The sequence below is a fragment of the Neolamprologus brichardi genome, chromosome 7 (assembly GCF_056152115.1).
Source record: "Neolamprologus brichardi isolate AB-2024 chromosome 7, ASM5615211v1, whole genome shotgun sequence".
Taxonomy (NCBI): Eukaryota; Metazoa; Chordata; class Actinopteri; order Cichliformes; family Cichlidae; genus Neolamprologus; species Neolamprologus brichardi.
The window spans coordinates 51455666-51472893 of NC_142110.1; the positions used below are offsets into that span (position 1 = coordinate 51455666).

Genomic DNA, 17228 nt, shown 5'->3' on the forward strand with positions numbered 1-17228 from the left:
GTGAAAGATTTAACGCAGCAACGAAGGCACCGTACCTCAATTTTATAAAAAAGTTCAGCATCGAGAAGTGTGAGCTGATCGGCGATCTCGTGACTGCGGAAGTCGTGAAGAGTTCCAGGCCTGATGAAAAACACACAAATCATTAGATGGAGTCTGAAACTGAAGCGACACAACCTCCTACTTTCCCATCTGTCCCGAAGAGCAAAAAAGCCTTACAAACACAACAACAGTCATCTCGAGGTGCTTTATGCTGTAAGGTAAAGACCCAACAATCAGACAACCACTTTGACCAAACTCTTGGTGACAGCGGGAAGGAAAAACTCCCTTTTAACTGGAAGAAACTGCATTTATGGCCATTGCTATATGTCAAGGCACATCCCCACAGGAAGTGACTAGCAGAGACAAAAGAAAGTCAATGACATTCACATGTCCACAGGCAAAAAACCACTACGTGTCATGTGAAGTGGGTGGGTACCAAATTAAACTTTCCTCAACTTCAAGGGGGATAGTTGAAATGGCTGCCAATTAGATCGCGGGATACCAATGATTGACAGGTGACAGGGTGGCAAATATACAACACACACAAAGCAGAACCGCCAAAACTGTAGTTCTAGCATAAAAGATGGATGTAGCCGGTGCTGCTATACGTCGTGTGGATGAGTGGTAGACCATTCACATAATGGAAGCCCTCCCTGAACCTGAGTCTGTTTCTGCTGGAAGTTTCTTCCTGTTTAAAGGGAGTTTTTCCTTCCTATTTACACCAAGTACTTGCTCATAGGGGGTCACCTGATTGTTGTGACTTTCCCTGTATTATTGTAGGGTCTGTACCTTACAAAATAAAGCACCTTCAGGTGCTGTATGAATAAAATAAAACTGAACTGAACTGAAGACTGTTGCAGGGTTCCTGGGTTCAACTTTGCCTGAGTGTTACTGCAGAGTCCAGAATTAATGGGTGACCTCACTGCGGCTATGTCCATCATTTATATACAGGCTATGGTTCAATTAATTCCAAAACACTTTACAAAACAATTTAAATGGAAACTATGGTGCAATGAACACCCTGTTGTGGCACACAGCTGAGCCACTAACTCGGCCTTTTTAATATAGCGGATTGATACATAGTGCACACATAGCTGCTGATTGGGTAACCCTTTTGATACAGCTACCAAATGAGAAAACAAACCATTGCACAATCTTTCACACCACTTGAGGGACACGTTGTTTAATCCAGAAACCACAGAAAAACTGTGCACCGCTTTCCGATTTTTATTTGTGTCCTTGATCGTCCCCGCCTGGCTTCACTCCTGTTAGCGCTGTCACTGTCCACCTATCCTGTGCCAAACTGTCAGTGCTTCAACCTTCCACTGCTCATTAGAATTCATTTACCTGGACTGTCTGATCATCTTCACTTTCATCAGAATTACTAAGCTATTTCTTATAATACCTCAAACTGGTCAACTGATTATTAATTAGTACAGAGAAATTATTTTAATACAGCACCCTGTGTCGATAAAATAGCTGCTTAATGAAGTTAAAATGGAATCTGATATTAAGATACATCTCAGTACACAACGCTTTACTCCCCAAATGTTTAACTGCAGCCATGATATCATCTGGGAATCATTAAATTGGTTTAAGATTCTATGACTGCAGTCTTGTGGTTTCTGATTGCAAGTCTGCCAGGCACTGAATCCAACCCTGCTTGTTATCCTTAAAGGTACAGAGCTATAAGAGAAGCACTGCATTTTTCCGTCATCCCCATCCCCATGCACGCCTCAAAAAGACTTGACTTGAAACTCCCACAGTACCTTGCAGAGACCCCTCGTGCCGCGAGGGGCTTGAGTGAGTTAGTGTAACGCAGCAGCTTCTTTTGCTCCACCTTATCCAGGATATTCTTGCGGAGCACACGGGCGAGACTGAGTTCGCCATTACACACTAGTGTGAACACCAGGTCCATGAGCTGTTTCAAAATGTCCTCGGTCAGCTCTACCAGGCTGGGAGACACAGAAGGGACAAAAGAAATCTGTCAGCTCAATAAAGCAGTCAAAAGATAACAAAAGAAGGACAACGGGGAACAATAACTACTCACCACAGCTCATCTACCACACGAACCAGCACGAAGAACGTGTTCTTGCTCACTCGTTTCTTGAAGGTGTCTGGACTATGGCAGAACGTGGTATATGTGCTTTGTGGTTAAGGACAGTGACAACAGTGTTTAATGTGGAATTTAAAAAAAGAAAAAGCTTGATACTTCATGATACTTCCAAGAAGCGGCAGATGAATGAATCATCAATTCATCAGGGACTTGTCCCAGTACGGTTCTTACCCAAAATAAGTGAACTATGAATATATAAGATATTACATGTTTCCCTTTTAAAAAATAATCCATTTCTTTACTATTTACTTCATGTAAAAGGTAATCAGTTACACTGCTTGTTATATCACTTCTGCATTACTCTGCAACATCACGGTGCAGAGTAATCACACACGCCCACATATCTAGCCCTATCCCACCAAGGAGTACATACACAACATCTTTCTTTATTATTTAAGTATAAGGACAAAGTCAGGAGTGAAGAACACTTTACAAAAAACTGTCATGGCAACAGCAGTGTACTGTAGGGATACTTACAGATAGATAATGCTCCCACTATTTTGTGTAAGGAGTCCTAAATAGAACTGAAGTCATGTTTGCAGATGTTTTGCATTTGTTTCCAGCTTTGGTGTGGTTTTCCCTTTACAGTCACATTCTTTTCCATTTATGTAGTAAATAAATTCAAAATAATTTGCTTATTAAACAGCATCAAAGGTATGTTATGTACATTGAAGAAATCAAGAGTCACCTTAGTTCAGACAGGCCACTGAGCCAAGCTTTGGATAAAGAACCTTCTACTCAATCAGCTGTAAGCCACTTTGATACCCACCTCCACTTCAGCTTCTCTTGTTTTCCTTGATTCCTGCTCTAAGAGTTGTACTGTGAGGTGAGAATAATGGGTACCTGTCTAGATCACCAAGGTAACATGTGTGTTCAGCTTTTTGTCTTAACTGTGGGTGCCACATTTTCTCTGTTATTTCAAACAGCATCCTGTAAGTCTACACAAGGAATATGTATACATGCAACCATGAGGCCCAGCTTTGAAGTTACAGCAGTGGAAACCATGCATCGCATTTTTTTCTGGAATTTGCAATACAGAAAATCTTTAATTTCTTGTTATGTTTGGTCCTAATCTGCTGAAGAGTCTCCCACACTCTGCTTTAATTAATTAGTGTCCCACTCTGAATGCTGAACTATGGTGCAGGGTGTTTTTGCAGAGTCATTAGCCTCAACACATGGCCAGAATACCTGCAGAGTTCTTAACGGTTTTATTGACAACTGCTCTTTGTCTATAAAGTTGAGCCAATATTGTAAAGACCTCATCATCATTTCTGACAACCACCTGAGCCTGAATAATTTGTCGAGTCTTGTTTTATGCAGTCCCAGCGAGGTCAGATCAATTTGATCCAAAAGTATAGATGCTTTCATCTCCTTTAGGTTAGATTATTGCAGTTTGTTATACACTTGTTTGTGGAAACAACGTTTACAGAGCACAGCTGGACTAAAATGCAGTGGCCAGACTTCTTTACTAAAACCACACAAAAAGCGAACACATCACCCCTGATTTAGCTTCTCTTCAGCTAATTCTAAAACACTAACTTATAATTGTGTTAACACCAAGGTACAACGTGTACAAAGTGTATCATCTTTCCCCAGCAATGATGTTTTAATTATTTTATATTTGCTTTTAATTTACTTGTTTTCTATTTTTAATTTTCTTTATTGCTCACTTTTAATCTCCTTGTGCTGCCAGTATTCCTACACCTATCACCGTTTCACTTTTATCTCTGTTTGTCTTGTGATGCACTTTATAACTTCGATCTTTCAAAGGTTCTATTTAAATAAAGTTGATTTTTTTTCCAAATGCTGCTGGAATTGCAGCTTCTGGAAGACAGATCAGAAAACTGATCACATAGATTTTATTGGTTATGTATCATCAAGAATACTTATTTAGTCAATAAAGCTATGAGACCAGGCTATGAGACAGAGTCAGAGCTGAACACATCGATCTGCCTTTAAGGCTTATGCCTTTAAGTTTCAGAGCTCTGATGTGCAGCAGTTACAGCAGCACAGAGAGCACACAGAGCAGTAATATAAATATATTAACATATTTATATTTCCCCTCTGTGCGCTTGTGTTGACCAAATCATGAAATGTGCAATTTTCTGCAGCATTACTCTCCAGTCTTCAGGACAGTCTTATGATCCATTTTGTGGAGAAAGAGTCAAACAACACGTCAAACATCCCTTTTACAGGAGCCTGAAGCAGAAAGCCTGGGTTAACACAAAAAGCTGATAACCACCATTGTGCCACTTATGATCTCCCACTGGAGTTTTAGGTTCTGGCAGGCCAGCTAATGCAAAGCAAGCCTCCCCATTTCCACCATGCTTAGAAAAAAAAAACACCATTTTGAACTCAACCTGGAGCTTTGCTTAAGTTCTGCAGATGTAAGTGATGATTTTTTTGACTTGTCCTGTCTGAACTCAGAAAACACAACAAACAAAGTAACTGACAGTGTAATGGGACCGCTTTATGTCTACATAGACATGCATCATGTGACTACATCACAATGGCATAACAAATACACATTTTCTCTAAAATTCAAAGGCATGTGTGTTTGACACAAGACTGTTTTTGCCTGTTCCCTTTAGCTTTCTGTGAGCCTCAGTGTCTTGTATAAACAATGATCGTCATTAGGCAGTAATCACTGTCATTACCGTGTTGCTAATTAATTCCTGCAGTAAAAACAATAGAGCTGTGACTAACTTATTATCAGATATTCCACTGATGATATGCTCAATCAGTTGATTAACTGTCTAGTCATTAAGACATCGGGACAAAATGCAGCTTATCAAAATTTCCCCGAGTAGATTTGCAGTGACGCAAGTCTGCAACACACATGATTAAGAACGACTTATTAAAGCATCTCCTAATTTGTCCAAATAATAAGTTTGGCCATATAAAGTTAATGATGAAACACTGCAGAAGTAATGTGTTTAGTCTTCAGTGGAGTGCTAAATATTAAGTCCAATACATGTGATGTCTAAAATCCATCCATCCGTCCTCTTCCACTTGTTCAGTTTAGGGTTGGAGGAGGTGGGCTGGACCCTGTCCGAGGTACCACAGGGCTGGACAGGTTGCTAATTTGTTGCAGGAGCAACACAAAGAGACGGACAACCATTCTCACTCACATTCACTCCTACGGCCAATTTAGAATCACTAGTTAACCTGAGAGAACCCACACTGCCCCTAATGACTCACTTTTTTTAATCATTAAAAATAATAATAAAAATTAATAAAAAAAAATAAAGAAATAAAATATAGGAAAAAAGTATGAATATAATTTAAGTGAAAGCTCTAAAATGAGCAAGCAGGATGAACAAGGGTCTCCTTGGTAAAAAGGATTAAAGTGAGAGAAAGAGCACTCTGTCAACAACAACAACCAAACAAAAAAAAGGTCAGAGTGACATGTAGAGATATTTGAAAAGGATATCTGTAGTGTAGCTTCTTAATGAGGTCCTCTGGGGTTATAAAAGTCCTATATGTAGTCAGAAAGGCTTCACAGTACAAAACGAGATCTGTCGAGCAAGAACAGAGGGAAAAAGGCAGCGTGTTTCAGTCGATGTGCAGCCAGTGTTTTCAGTTACTTAATTAAAGCTGACAGCACATCATCAAACGTGAAGGGCTGACACGCTGCAAAAAACTGAACCGCAAAGAGACAGAAAGCTATTTAAAACACCGTTCAGAGGAAAAATAATAACACAGCAGTCGAATTTAAACAAGTACACATAAATCTGTCTTTGACTCTAATGTAAACGCACAGCTGTCAAAGCTGGCAAAACAAATCTGTGCCAGTGACCCAGAAGCACAGTGACACACTGCACAACATAACGACTGCGATGCTTTGCGTGTGCTGTACTGTACCTTTGCGGTCTGTTTCTGTAGCGTGGACTAATAGGATGTCCCCTGATCCGGCGCGGACGTCGGGGCCGTCGTCATTCTGCGAATATTAAGTAGCGGGCGAGGTGCGGCAGAGAAATACGGAGGTGGGTGAGAGTGAAAGGAGGAGGAGGAGAAGAAGAAAAGAGTGGTTAGACTTGGGATGGAGTGATGCAGTCTAGCCCAAAATGAAGCACGCACATTTCCTTCCCCCTCCCCGACCCCTCCTGTCCTGCACCAGCTCCCTAACTGATGACGGAGAAAAAGTCTAGATCTGTGCGTGACAAAGATCGCCTCTGCTGTGATGTTTCTTGCACGACACCTCTAAATCTCAGCAAAGCTTTACACCTTTCCTCCTTACATTTCTGATCGCTCCCCGTCTCCTTTTTTAAAGCATTGCTGTCACACTGGCCCTAACCTTGCAGAGTGGCAAACAGCATTTTCACACATCTGTATCTCTGTATCTAACCCTCACACTGCACCACACAGGACAAAGGAGGAGGAGGAGGATGGAGCAGCAGCAGAGCAGTCAATTTTTAGATCTGCAGTTTTGGAGATTGAACTCCAGAGGGCAGCCACGGCTGCTCTCGGGATCTGATTTCACAACTGAATGACTCACAGCGACCTTTTACCCTGAGCTGGACTAACAGGATGAAGCGTGCTTTGTACGCTGGTGCTGCTGCACACTTCTGTTGTCGGTGGATTTCTAAAAACAGCACGCAGGCCTCAAACAGCTGTCCCCTTACTTCTTGTTTTAGTGTTATCCTGCTCATGATCTCCTTGTGGTCTATGAGGGCGAGCTCGTCCACATCTTCTTCATCGCTCCCAGCTGAATCAGTTGCCTTTTGCCTTCTGAAAAACCGCACACACACACACACACACACACAAACACACACACACACACAGCCATCATCAAACATGTTCACACGGTGTGCTAGAGTGGAAACAACTGATTATTAACAGATCACAGTTGTGCTAACTAGCTCATCAAATGTGAAGAACATCCTTTCTGCAATACCTTTCCTTATCCTCTTTGTTATTGGTGGATGGCATCTGAGGGGTGGGGTCTTGAAGGACATCATCAGCCGCGATTGTGTCCTATTTGTGGAAAGGGGGGAAAATAAATAATTAAATAAGCATCTGTAACAGCATCACTGATGAATGACCCCCACGCAGCAACAGGAAGCTGCGTGGCTGTTGATGGCATCAGAGGGACCACTAGGACTTCATGCAACATGTTGGCAGAGCAGAAATGGTGAATGGTTTATCTCAAGGTTTACAAAGGATGTTGTCCCCATTAGTGCTGATGCAGATAAGGTGTAATGAGCTGGGGGGGTCAAATAATGAAGCTTTCCTTCGTTGTGAGTAAGGAAAAACCCGACAGATGATACCCAAACCAGAACAACACCACAGGGTAGAAGCACCAAATGTAGAACCACAAACACAACCACACTTCCATACATCATCCTAATCCTTTGTTCTCTCTCCCTCTCTCTTTCTCACCTCACCCCAACATGCCTTAAAATCCCAAATGCACAAGCTGCCCCAAGGGAATACAAACACCACTGTACACGCACGCACATACACTTGTCGCACATGCACAGGTGCACAACAACTGTTATGAGAAGTGTTACTGGAAACCATTGAGAATCCCTCAGCAGCGACATGTTAGGTGTTAGATTGGAACATGGTTAAACGCTTGTTACAGTTAAAGCGCAGCCAGTGAGAGAGAGAGAGGGGGGGTGGCAATCAGCAGCCAGGCATTCATAACAACATACACAACATGGACATCTTTTTTTTCCCCCACAGACACCAGCCAGAGCACACAAGTTCCTTGCAGGCAAAACCCTGTGAACCTCAAGTCATGCTCAGTCAGGTTTGGCCACGTTCACATTCCATCTCTTCGCCATCGCTCCAGGAGGTGAATCAATAAAAGCTGCTCGGCGCGCAACAGATGTGAGACTGACATCTGCCGACCGTCGCTCGAAACCCCTCCAATTGATTCATACCCCTGAAGTGATGGGGATGTGCAAATGGAATTGACCTTTCACCTCCCCACCCCGTGCCGGTCAGCTACTTACTCCGAGGGAGTGAGGCAGCTCCCCATTGGCCTGGCTGGATGAGTACAAGTTGACATACTCCCCCTCCCCGCCCTCGTCGTTCGCGCTCTCGCTCTATGGGAAAAGAGGAGGGACACAAACCGAGGCGTGAGGGCGGCAGAGAGTGTTTGCTAAGGGTGGAGCAGACGCCGAGTGAGAATGTGTGGCTAAGGAGGAGAGATAGCAGTCTAGTCGAGGTCTGGCGCTCTACAGAGAGTGATGTGCTTTCCAGTTCTTACTTGTGACCACCAGGTGGCGCTGGAGTGCGTTAGATACAAACAGGTAATAATATTTACTGGCAAGAAGAACATGCAGTGCAACATGCTCCACTGGGATTCTTTTAAGGACCAATAATCAGACAGCAGACAGCTTGTGAGCAGTGATAATGACAACAAGATACCACTAAGAGAATGAGTCACTGCGTTATTATTATATGAGCAACAATACTGTACGCCAAACAGCTGTGATCTAATACCAATCTTCCAGGGGAAGGGATTCAGCATCACATTTTTTCTCCCCTTTCAAATCTGTTTCACAGAGCTGGTTCAAAAGTATTCCTGCTTGAGCTTCCAACATCTGTCCTTTTTTTGTAAGCTCACCGCTGAGGTGTGGAGAGAGTCAGTGAGAGAAGACTCAGAAGGAAGACAGACAGCCATAGAACCCACTGAGCCAGCCAGGGAACCGTTGGGCCCGCCCCCGCTGCCATCCAGAATGGTGGCATTGGTCAAGGCAACCTGGTCCAAGCTCTGTGATTGGTGGAAAAGAATGAAAGCAAGAAAGAAGACAAAACAAAATGAAAAGGAAAAAAAAGAAAAAGACAGGTCTAAGAGATCAGAAAGAAGGAGGCAGAGCAGGTAGAAAAAGATTCTGCACAAAGGGAAAAAGACAGCGAGGGAGGGGGGCGTGTTCACCTCATACCTCCAAAACTTCCATTAGCCTTTGACTATGGGAGTGATGTGCCTGAACATGAATTGCGCGCACACACACACACACACCTAAACTAAATACAACATAAACATTTCCAGAGGGTAACATGGAAGCTATAAAAAAGGGCTTGGCTTAACAAGGACACGGATAAGCCAGCATCAGCTCTCAGTGTGCATCTATGTTTCGACAAGCGATGTCTAAATGTTTGGTGGTTCATGTGGCCGCTAAATAGATGCCTGGCAGCAGGGAGGGAGCAGTAACTTGTTCTAACATGTTGCACATAGCAGCCCTGTCTCAGCATACCAGCACAGAGTGGTGCAAACACATAGATCACTGGCAAACACGCAGACAAATGAAATGGCACGCTCATGCACAGCCGAACAGAAACCGGAACCAAAGAATCTCATTCTTCTTTTACTTTGCAATGCAAATATCGAAAATCCTCCCAAAACTGTGAAATTCCTCTCTGCTCCTTTAACACGTCATCCCTCTCGACATATGCAAAGCTGCTTTCCTGGAAGGCTCCCCCCCTTGACATTCCCCCAAAAACCATCATGCCCTGACGATTTGAGGAATGCAAACATTTCACAGAAACTGGCAAATGCGAGATGTGGAAGTGTGCATGTGTTTAGGAGAGAGAAAGGCGCTCCCAGCACGGAGGTGAGAGGGACAGGGTTAGTAGTCGAGAGGCTTCACGGTGGAGGGTGAAGTAGGAGGAGTGGAAGGAAGAGCAGTCGAAATGGAGGGAATGTGTTTTCCATCAGATCCATCTGCTGCTGCATTCCATTGGAGATACCCTGAGGGAGACCCACACCATGTCTCAGCGTGCCTCACACACTGAGGGGTCACCATGGGTCAACTCTCCAAAAAATACTGACCCGAAGGCTGTAACACACATCCCAAATCTACTACAAAGTGCTTACTTGAACACAGCACTGATTAGCCTCAAGCTAACTCTTAAAGAAGAAGCTGATGGTTGAAATGAAACAAAAAAAGACCTGACACACTCTCATGTGATGTTCCGATGGGCTGCTTTGTACCTACAACTCAATAACTGAGGCACACTGAAAAGAAGAAAAGGATCAAATACAACCTGTAGAGGAAGGCTTTGCACACAAACTCACCAGCTTTGCTAGCAAGAAGATGCACACAACTATAACAAATTACTCCACAGACTCATTACCACGCAAAGCACACAATAATAAACAATATATATATTTTTTAAAGCAACAACAAAAATCACACAGTTAAAACAAATGCTCGCATGGATGGGTGGAGCAGCAAATCTAACTGCACAGCAAACAAATCACAAACGCCCGAGGGTGTCGTCGGGAAAGTCAATGGTGCAGGTGTAGATGAACAAGACTGTATTTACATATGGAGCACACACACAGGGTCAAGCCACTCCTGGACACAGCACCCAGCCAGAGTGGAGAATGGAGAGTTCAAATGCACGGGGTGAAGGAGGGAAGGGAAAGGGGGGGGGGGGAGACTTACCGTGGGTGTGGTCATAGACGCCTGGCCAATCAGGTAGGAGTTAGAAACCGATATGCTGAGGCCCAGCCCAGAGCCCGCCTCCTCCATTGCCGCCACAGACGGCTGGAGGTGGCAGGAGAGAGAGGAGGAGGAGGAAGAAGAAGGGGAAGAGGAGTGGGAGGCCTGAGAGGGAAACGAAGACAAAGAAAGAAAGAAAGAAAGAAAGAAAGAAAGAAAGAGTGAGAATAAGAGTGAGAATAAGAGGGGGTTGAGGTGAGGTGCAGATGTGGAGAAAAAAGGGTGTTAAAAGAGAAAAAGAGAAGAGGGGACAGTTGATTACACTAGGAAGCGAGACTGTATTAGAGCAGATTTAATCAAAGGTCAGCAGTGGAGCAGTGAAGTTAAGTGGTAAAAGCGTAGGAGGTTTTTCTAGTACAGCTGAGAAGCATCAGCTCATTGGCTGCAGATGGAAATACAAGAGAAGGGAAAATGTGTCTGATTATGAATCTTCTCTATTGTGTTTTCCTGGAAAACCTTAATTACTGCAGCACATGTGACGTGTTCAGGTTACACGCATTTATATTGACTCTGACAGCCCACTACACCTTTTGATGTCCTGAGCTTTAAGAGCTTTACAGAAACCAGGCCAGCTGCAACACGCTCTAAACGGAGCCAATATGATCCGCTCTAGTTTTTTTTTCCCCCCCCACCCATTTCCTTATCCACACGGCGGCTGAATTGACTTTTTTTTTTTTGCAAAGCCCTGTAAAGTTGCCAAAGCGTGTAAGCCTGGAACATGGGTTTATGGAGGAGGCAAACAGGCTTAGTCCACTGGGCCACGAGCTCATCAAGTCCAAAACACGAGGCCAGATTAGGCCTAGGGGGCAGGAAGGCGGAGATGAGCGTTGCCCGACTGTATGCTCAGACAAAAGAGTGATAAAAATAAAAGTTGGGAGCCTGGCTCAAAAATACACAGGGGTCGATGGCAGAAAGGGGACAGCGGATGAAGGTGGTGGGTCTGGGTAGGCAGCCATTCAGCCACAAAGTCTGTTTCTCTCTCTGTGAATTTGTACTGTACCCCGGAGAAGCATGTCATCTGCTTACTGTCCTCAAATGCGCAGTCATATTTGTAGACAAAAGACGATTGTGTTTCTGGAAATGTGGCAAAATGTGGATCATCTACCGTGAACACAAAATATTTATAAAGCTCTCTAGCGGTGATCGTTAAACATTTAATAAAAATAACATTAAAGGCCCCCAAAAAACCCTTGTTTTAAAAATCAAAACATTTTCACCACTACATAAAAATGCAGGCGCCAAAAACTCAGCTGATCTGCTTCACTAGGACTGTGTGTTCCCCACCTCATAACTGCCATTAAACTACAATCCAAAAGCTGTTAAAGTGTGACTGGTGCACAAAAAGCCCCTCTTAATTTAAAGTCGTTAGAGAAGCACAGAGAAAATAACTAAGATCACATGGAAAGTAACCAATAATGTTCCAGATTTGGTAGTATATAATATGCTAGCGTGAGAACGCATTGCTTGATAGCAGTGTGCCCTTCTTTTGCTGCGACTTATCCTGGTGTGTGTCTCCTCCACTCTCTCCCCACTGACTCATTGTCAGACGGTTGTCTCAATTAACCCAGACGCCGACCCAGATTAAGATAAGTGGTCTGGATCTGATAAAGGCCGGTCTTATCTCCAACTAACAACCAAACACCTCCACGTATGTGCAGATGTCTGCTGCGGTTACAGAAATGGAGAGAGAAGAAAGAGAGGGAGTCGAATAGGTGAGGGAGATAACAAGAGAAGAGGAGGCTTGAGAGAAAATTGATGAGGATTACCGCTGGAATGCACTTGCAGCTACTCTTTGCTTCCTGCCGGCAGGGACCACCACCGCTGCAGACGGCTTGTTTGTATTCTTCACATGGGCTCGCGACGCTTTTTAGCAATTCAAGGTGTAATTTCATAAATTGCAGTTTCATCAACGAACACTTCACCGCTTCAAAGTTTTGCTCTAAACGGAACTGAATGATTTCAGGAATTTAAATTACAGCTTTGCTCACCCGGCCCAAATGAACAAACCCGGCTATTTTATCTGCTTCAGGCCTTGAGAATTTATGAGATGTGGCGAAATATTAAAGGAGCTCAGGGTCACGGCCCTTTGAAGTAGAGAGGTCTCTTACCAGTTGTCTTTGCTTTGGTGGCAAAGCCGGCGGCTGCACCGGCTCGTGCACTGAGTCGGTGCTGCTGAAGGAGTCGTTGAAGCCGTAGACCTCCTGGAAGCGCTTGTTGCGCTGTTCATAGATGCTTTCGCTCTGCGGCATCTGGTAGAAGACAGAGGGCTGTGGCTCTGAGTAGTCTTCCACAAACTGCATGTATTGAAGGACTGGAAGAAAGAGATTAATTCGATTAGAAAACATGCGTTGTTTATTTTGCGTAAGGTTCCAACTTTAAGAAAAGATAGTTATTATTATTCTCTCGCTCTCTTCCAAAGTGTGTCTTTTGTCTCATCTTCTTTTCCCCATCCCCAACCAGTCATAGCAGCTGGCTGCCCCACCATAGGCCTCTTTCTGCTTGAGGTTCCTTCCTGTTAAAACAGAGTTTTTCCTTCCAGCTGTTGCCAAGTGTGTTCTCATAGGGGGTCATTTGACTGTTGTGATTTTCTCTGTATTACTGTAAAGTAATACAATTCGAAAGCAATTTGAAATTAACCTTGACGTCTACAACAAGTGTAAATAATCAGTATTGCTCATGCAATATGGGAGATATAAAATACAAGAGATCTAAAAAGGAAAAAAAAACGTAAGCGTGTCACAGCGAAGTGTTGAGCAACCACACAATAACATTTTTCATTAAACTCAGTCTGCGTGGTTAACACCCTGGTGATTCAGACATTTTGCTAAAAATGTCCTAAAGCCCATGAATGCATCACTATGACATCATCAGTTATTTTCCTGGGTTTGACACAAACCTTATTATATAGTGATTCTCACTGGGTTAACAGTAGTGTGCATATACTGCGCTTTACATCAACCAGGACTCTGGAATGTGATTAAAAAAGCAGGAAGGGCAGTCTGCTGCTGGGAATGACATAATACAGTAGCATGAGAGGAAGTGATGTAGCAGTCGGGTGAGGAAGTGACCATCCACTGCCCTCTGTGCCCCTGGAGCCGAACCCATTGTAGCACATCCTGGAGTTCACTTCCTGCCTCTATTCACAGAGGAATATTTCCTTGACATAAACTGCGGTGCAACAAGTGGATGACAAAGTGCACTGAGTGTCCTTTTCCAAATCTCGACTTCAGTCTTTAACCTTTAATCTTACTTTACTCATTTAAAGGTCGTCCTTCTTTCTAGACCTAACCGCTGCATCACAATGTCTCCTGCCCCTTTTCTTCCCCCCTCACTTACTGTGTTTGCTTTTCTTTTCTGGCAGTGGCGGTGGGCTGGCGGGGACATCTGCATTGTCACTGGCAACGTACTGGGAAACAAACACGCCCCCATTTGTTTGGGGCATGGGTGAGATGGGTGTGAAAAGGGGGAACGGTGGCGTGGGATGAAGTTCCTCTTCTGACAGGTTGTCGTACTGCGAGGGGAATCGCTCGTACAGCACCCTGGACCCAGTGTCGGAGAAGGACGACGTTTGGGTGCTGCGCCGCTTCTTCATCGGCAGGGCAGGGGGTGCGCTGATGCGGGAGGACTGTAAGGGGTTAGTCTGATTGGGCTGGGGGGTCCAGTAATCTTGGTGCTGGGGTGGGGGAGCGCTGAAGCGTGGATGCGAGGGGTGCTGTCCAGGAACGGGGGAAGAGGACTCGCTGTGAGACTCGGGCAGGGGGCTGAGGCACCCCCCAACTGGTATTGGGGGCAGGTTTTCCCCAGCTGACAAGTCCTGGTGGAGGAAGTCATAATCTGGGTCGTAGTGATCTGTGTTGTCTGCAAAGATAAAGAGAAGATGATTTTTATTTACATTTACATTACATTTTATTTTTTTTATTTAGTTCTTCATATTTCATCAACAACTAGTGTTGAAAATATTAAGGAACCCACCCCCTTTAGTCAATTATAATAGCAGGAGCTAACACAGCATAATTACCTCACTGTTGAACTGTTGACTGTTTTTTTTACTTTTCTGTCAACTATTTGTGCAAAGAAATGCACAGATTTTTCCTGATTTTGTACATTGTTAACATGCATATGCACCCATCTTTAGTATTTTGTGCAAGCAATTTGACCAGCATAAAAAATAAAATAAGCAATTCAGCGCTGAATAGCTGGACTTCTTACCGAGCGTCTCACAGCTGGTGTTCCGAGAACACTGCCCGCTGTCCTGCTCTATGGAAGAAAGCTGTTCGTCGGATTTGCTGAGTTTCCCCATGCTGCTGCACGGTGAAAGACGGGGAGAGTCGCCACCGTACGAGTGGCTTCCCCCAGAGAAACGCCTCTGAAGGAACTCCTGTTCATAATCCTGTTGTTGCAGAGACACTGAAAGGTTAGTTTACTTCCTACAAATACATACTGCATTTAGGGTTTTAAAGTAAACTAATGGGATGCTATAATACAGTGCTGTGCAAAAGTCCTAAACCATTATTTTCTATTGGTATTTTGTAGGAAAATGGGAAACAGGTGCAGTGATTTATTGAAACGTGCAAACATACATGAAAATAAAGTACACAAAGCAAAAATGGAGGTTCAATTTGAACAAGTATATATAATATGACTTGATATACTTGATCACAGCCTGAACTCTCTTTGGCAAAGTTTCCTTCTGATTCCTTTAAGTAGTCTTCAGGAATAGTTCTCCAGGCTTCTCAAAGGACATTCAAAGCTCTTCTTTGGATGTTGGCTGCCTTTTGTTGCATTCTCAGTCAGGATGATCCCACACTGCTTTAATAAAGTTGAAGTCTGGACTCCATGACTGATAGTGTGTTTGGGATCGTTGTTATGCTGAAAATGAAGCTGCTGCCAATCAGATGCTTTCCAGATGGTGTTGTTTGATGGATCAGAATCTGACTGCACTTTTCTGCGTTCATAATTCCATCCGTTTTGACAAGATCTCTAACACCACTGGCTGAAATGCAGCCCCAAACCATTACAGATGGCAGTAACATGTTTTGCAGACGGCTGTAGACCCTCACCTCTTGTGACTTTCTCTCATGTACATACCAATGACAACTGGAATACATAATTTCAAATTTGGATTAATTACCCCATTTGACATGTTACCACTAATTTTCAGTCCACTTCTTGTGTAACGTGGCAACCGTCAGCCATTTCTCCCTGTCCTCCTTCATTATAAATGGCACCATCCTTCCACTGAGACCATTTGTGATGAGACTTCAGCAAAGCAGACTGATGAACTGAATGGCAGGGTACTGTTTCAGGTCTTTGCTGGATTCTTTCTTATTTCTTAAGGACACGACTTTCAGATACTCCACACCAGGTTTTCAACTAATAGATGTCTGGACTCACCTTGTTGGTGAAAAAACAAAAATTCTATTTTATGCCTTAAAAAACAGAGCAAAACAAAACAAAAAACTATTCATATTAAAATGGTCAGGTACAAGGACTGGATTGAAAAAGAGTGAAAAAACAGCCATGGAAGTCTGGAGAACTAATGCTCAAAATGACAAGAAATTCAGGTGCCTTGGAAGCAAAATATAAGGAAATGAGGGGCGACTCAAGAGTTTTGCACAGTACTGTAGATCACTGGACGTTAAAGCCTCACCTGTCTGTGGTCACTACACGGGAGGCTGGAGCCACGGCTCATCGGGGCGACCACTGCCACTGGTGTAGGTGAAGGGGCCGACTGTCGCTTCTTAGGAGGAAGAGCTGGTGGAGGACTACAGACGGATAAATGGAGAACAGCAGAATAAAAAAAAGAAAGAAAGCCAAACAGGAACAATGAGCGTTTTGTCTCAAAGTTAAAAAAAGGTCAATCAGGCAAGCACGCGGAACACGCGGTTCCTGACATGTATGCGCACACACACACATAAAAAACAACAACAAAAAGATGTATATATACATGAACACACACACATTATCATCCCTCCTCTGGACAGTGAGATGAAAAGTGAGAGTGTTTCATGTTAGGCTCTCTCCTGCTTGTCAAACCTAAATTCTCTCAGTGAGTTAATATCATCCAAATGAGGCGACGAGCGCACAGAAGCGACCATGACATGGAGGCCAGCGAAAAAGGACACTTCATAGGGTCAGTCATACACTCTCATGCACTGGGCGGTCTTCTGATTGGATGGGAAGGTCTTCAGGGAATACCCAGGATGACACAAACTTTAAAACAACGCAACCATGCAAATCAAAAAGCACTTTCATCCAATCCAGAAGTTTTATGGGGAAGGGGGGAGGGGTGGGATGTTATTATGGAGACAGATGATCCTAAGGGGCTAACATACTTCTCCTTCTGAGAGGGTCTCCTTTGGCCAGCCTCGGCACTCAACTGTGCTCTGTTCCCAGAATCCAAAAAATGGGAAAAGAAATAAATAAATACAAAAAAAATGACAGACACAGCAGAGAGAGTAAGGAACGAAGAGCAACAAACAAACTACTGATTCAGATTTTTAAGGCTCGAGTATAAAAAGTCTTAATAGTTCAAACCTCAAAGAAAACCCCTTTGAATTTCATATCACAAAAGCTTCCTTTACTCCTTATTTGTTACTCGTGAAACAACTCGA

The 17228-nt window shown here is 43.7% G+C and overlaps 1 protein-coding gene across 8 annotated transcripts in view; it reads right to left on the bottom strand.

Annotated features, from left to right (window-relative positions):
- The window catches only part of rapgef1b (Rap guanine nucleotide exchange factor (GEF) 1b), a 44244-nt gene that overhangs the window by 2455 nt on the left and 24561 nt on the right, over positions 1-17228 (bottom strand). For 2 of the 8 annotated variants that reach the window (XM_087843811.1, XM_087843810.1), the window contains exons 7-21: positions 16950-17000; positions 16265-16379; positions 14824-15004; positions 13951-14472; positions 12723-12925; positions 10558-10719; positions 8733-8879; positions 8116-8208; positions 7053-7132; positions 6781-6886; positions 6020-6095; positions 5585-5673; positions 2090-2178; positions 1809-1994; positions 36-120 (exon numbers count right to left, since the gene is read on the bottom strand). In XM_087843811.1, coding sequence (XP_087699937.1) covers positions 36-120; positions 1809-1994; positions 2090-2178; positions 5585-5673; positions 6020-6095; positions 6781-6886; positions 7053-7132; positions 8116-8208; positions 8733-8879; positions 10558-10719; positions 12723-12925; positions 13951-14472; positions 14824-15004; positions 16265-16379; positions 16950-17000 — 2185 coding nt within the window. The remainder of the gene's footprint in view (positions 1-35; positions 121-1808; positions 1995-2089; positions 2179-5584; positions 5674-6019; positions 6096-6780; positions 6887-7052; positions 7133-8115; positions 8209-8732; positions 8880-10557; positions 10720-12722; positions 12926-13950; positions 14473-14823; positions 15005-16264; positions 16380-16949; positions 17001-17228) is intronic. The other 6 variants (XM_087843813.1, XM_087843812.1, XM_087843815.1 and 3 more) reach the window with 5 other exon arrangements.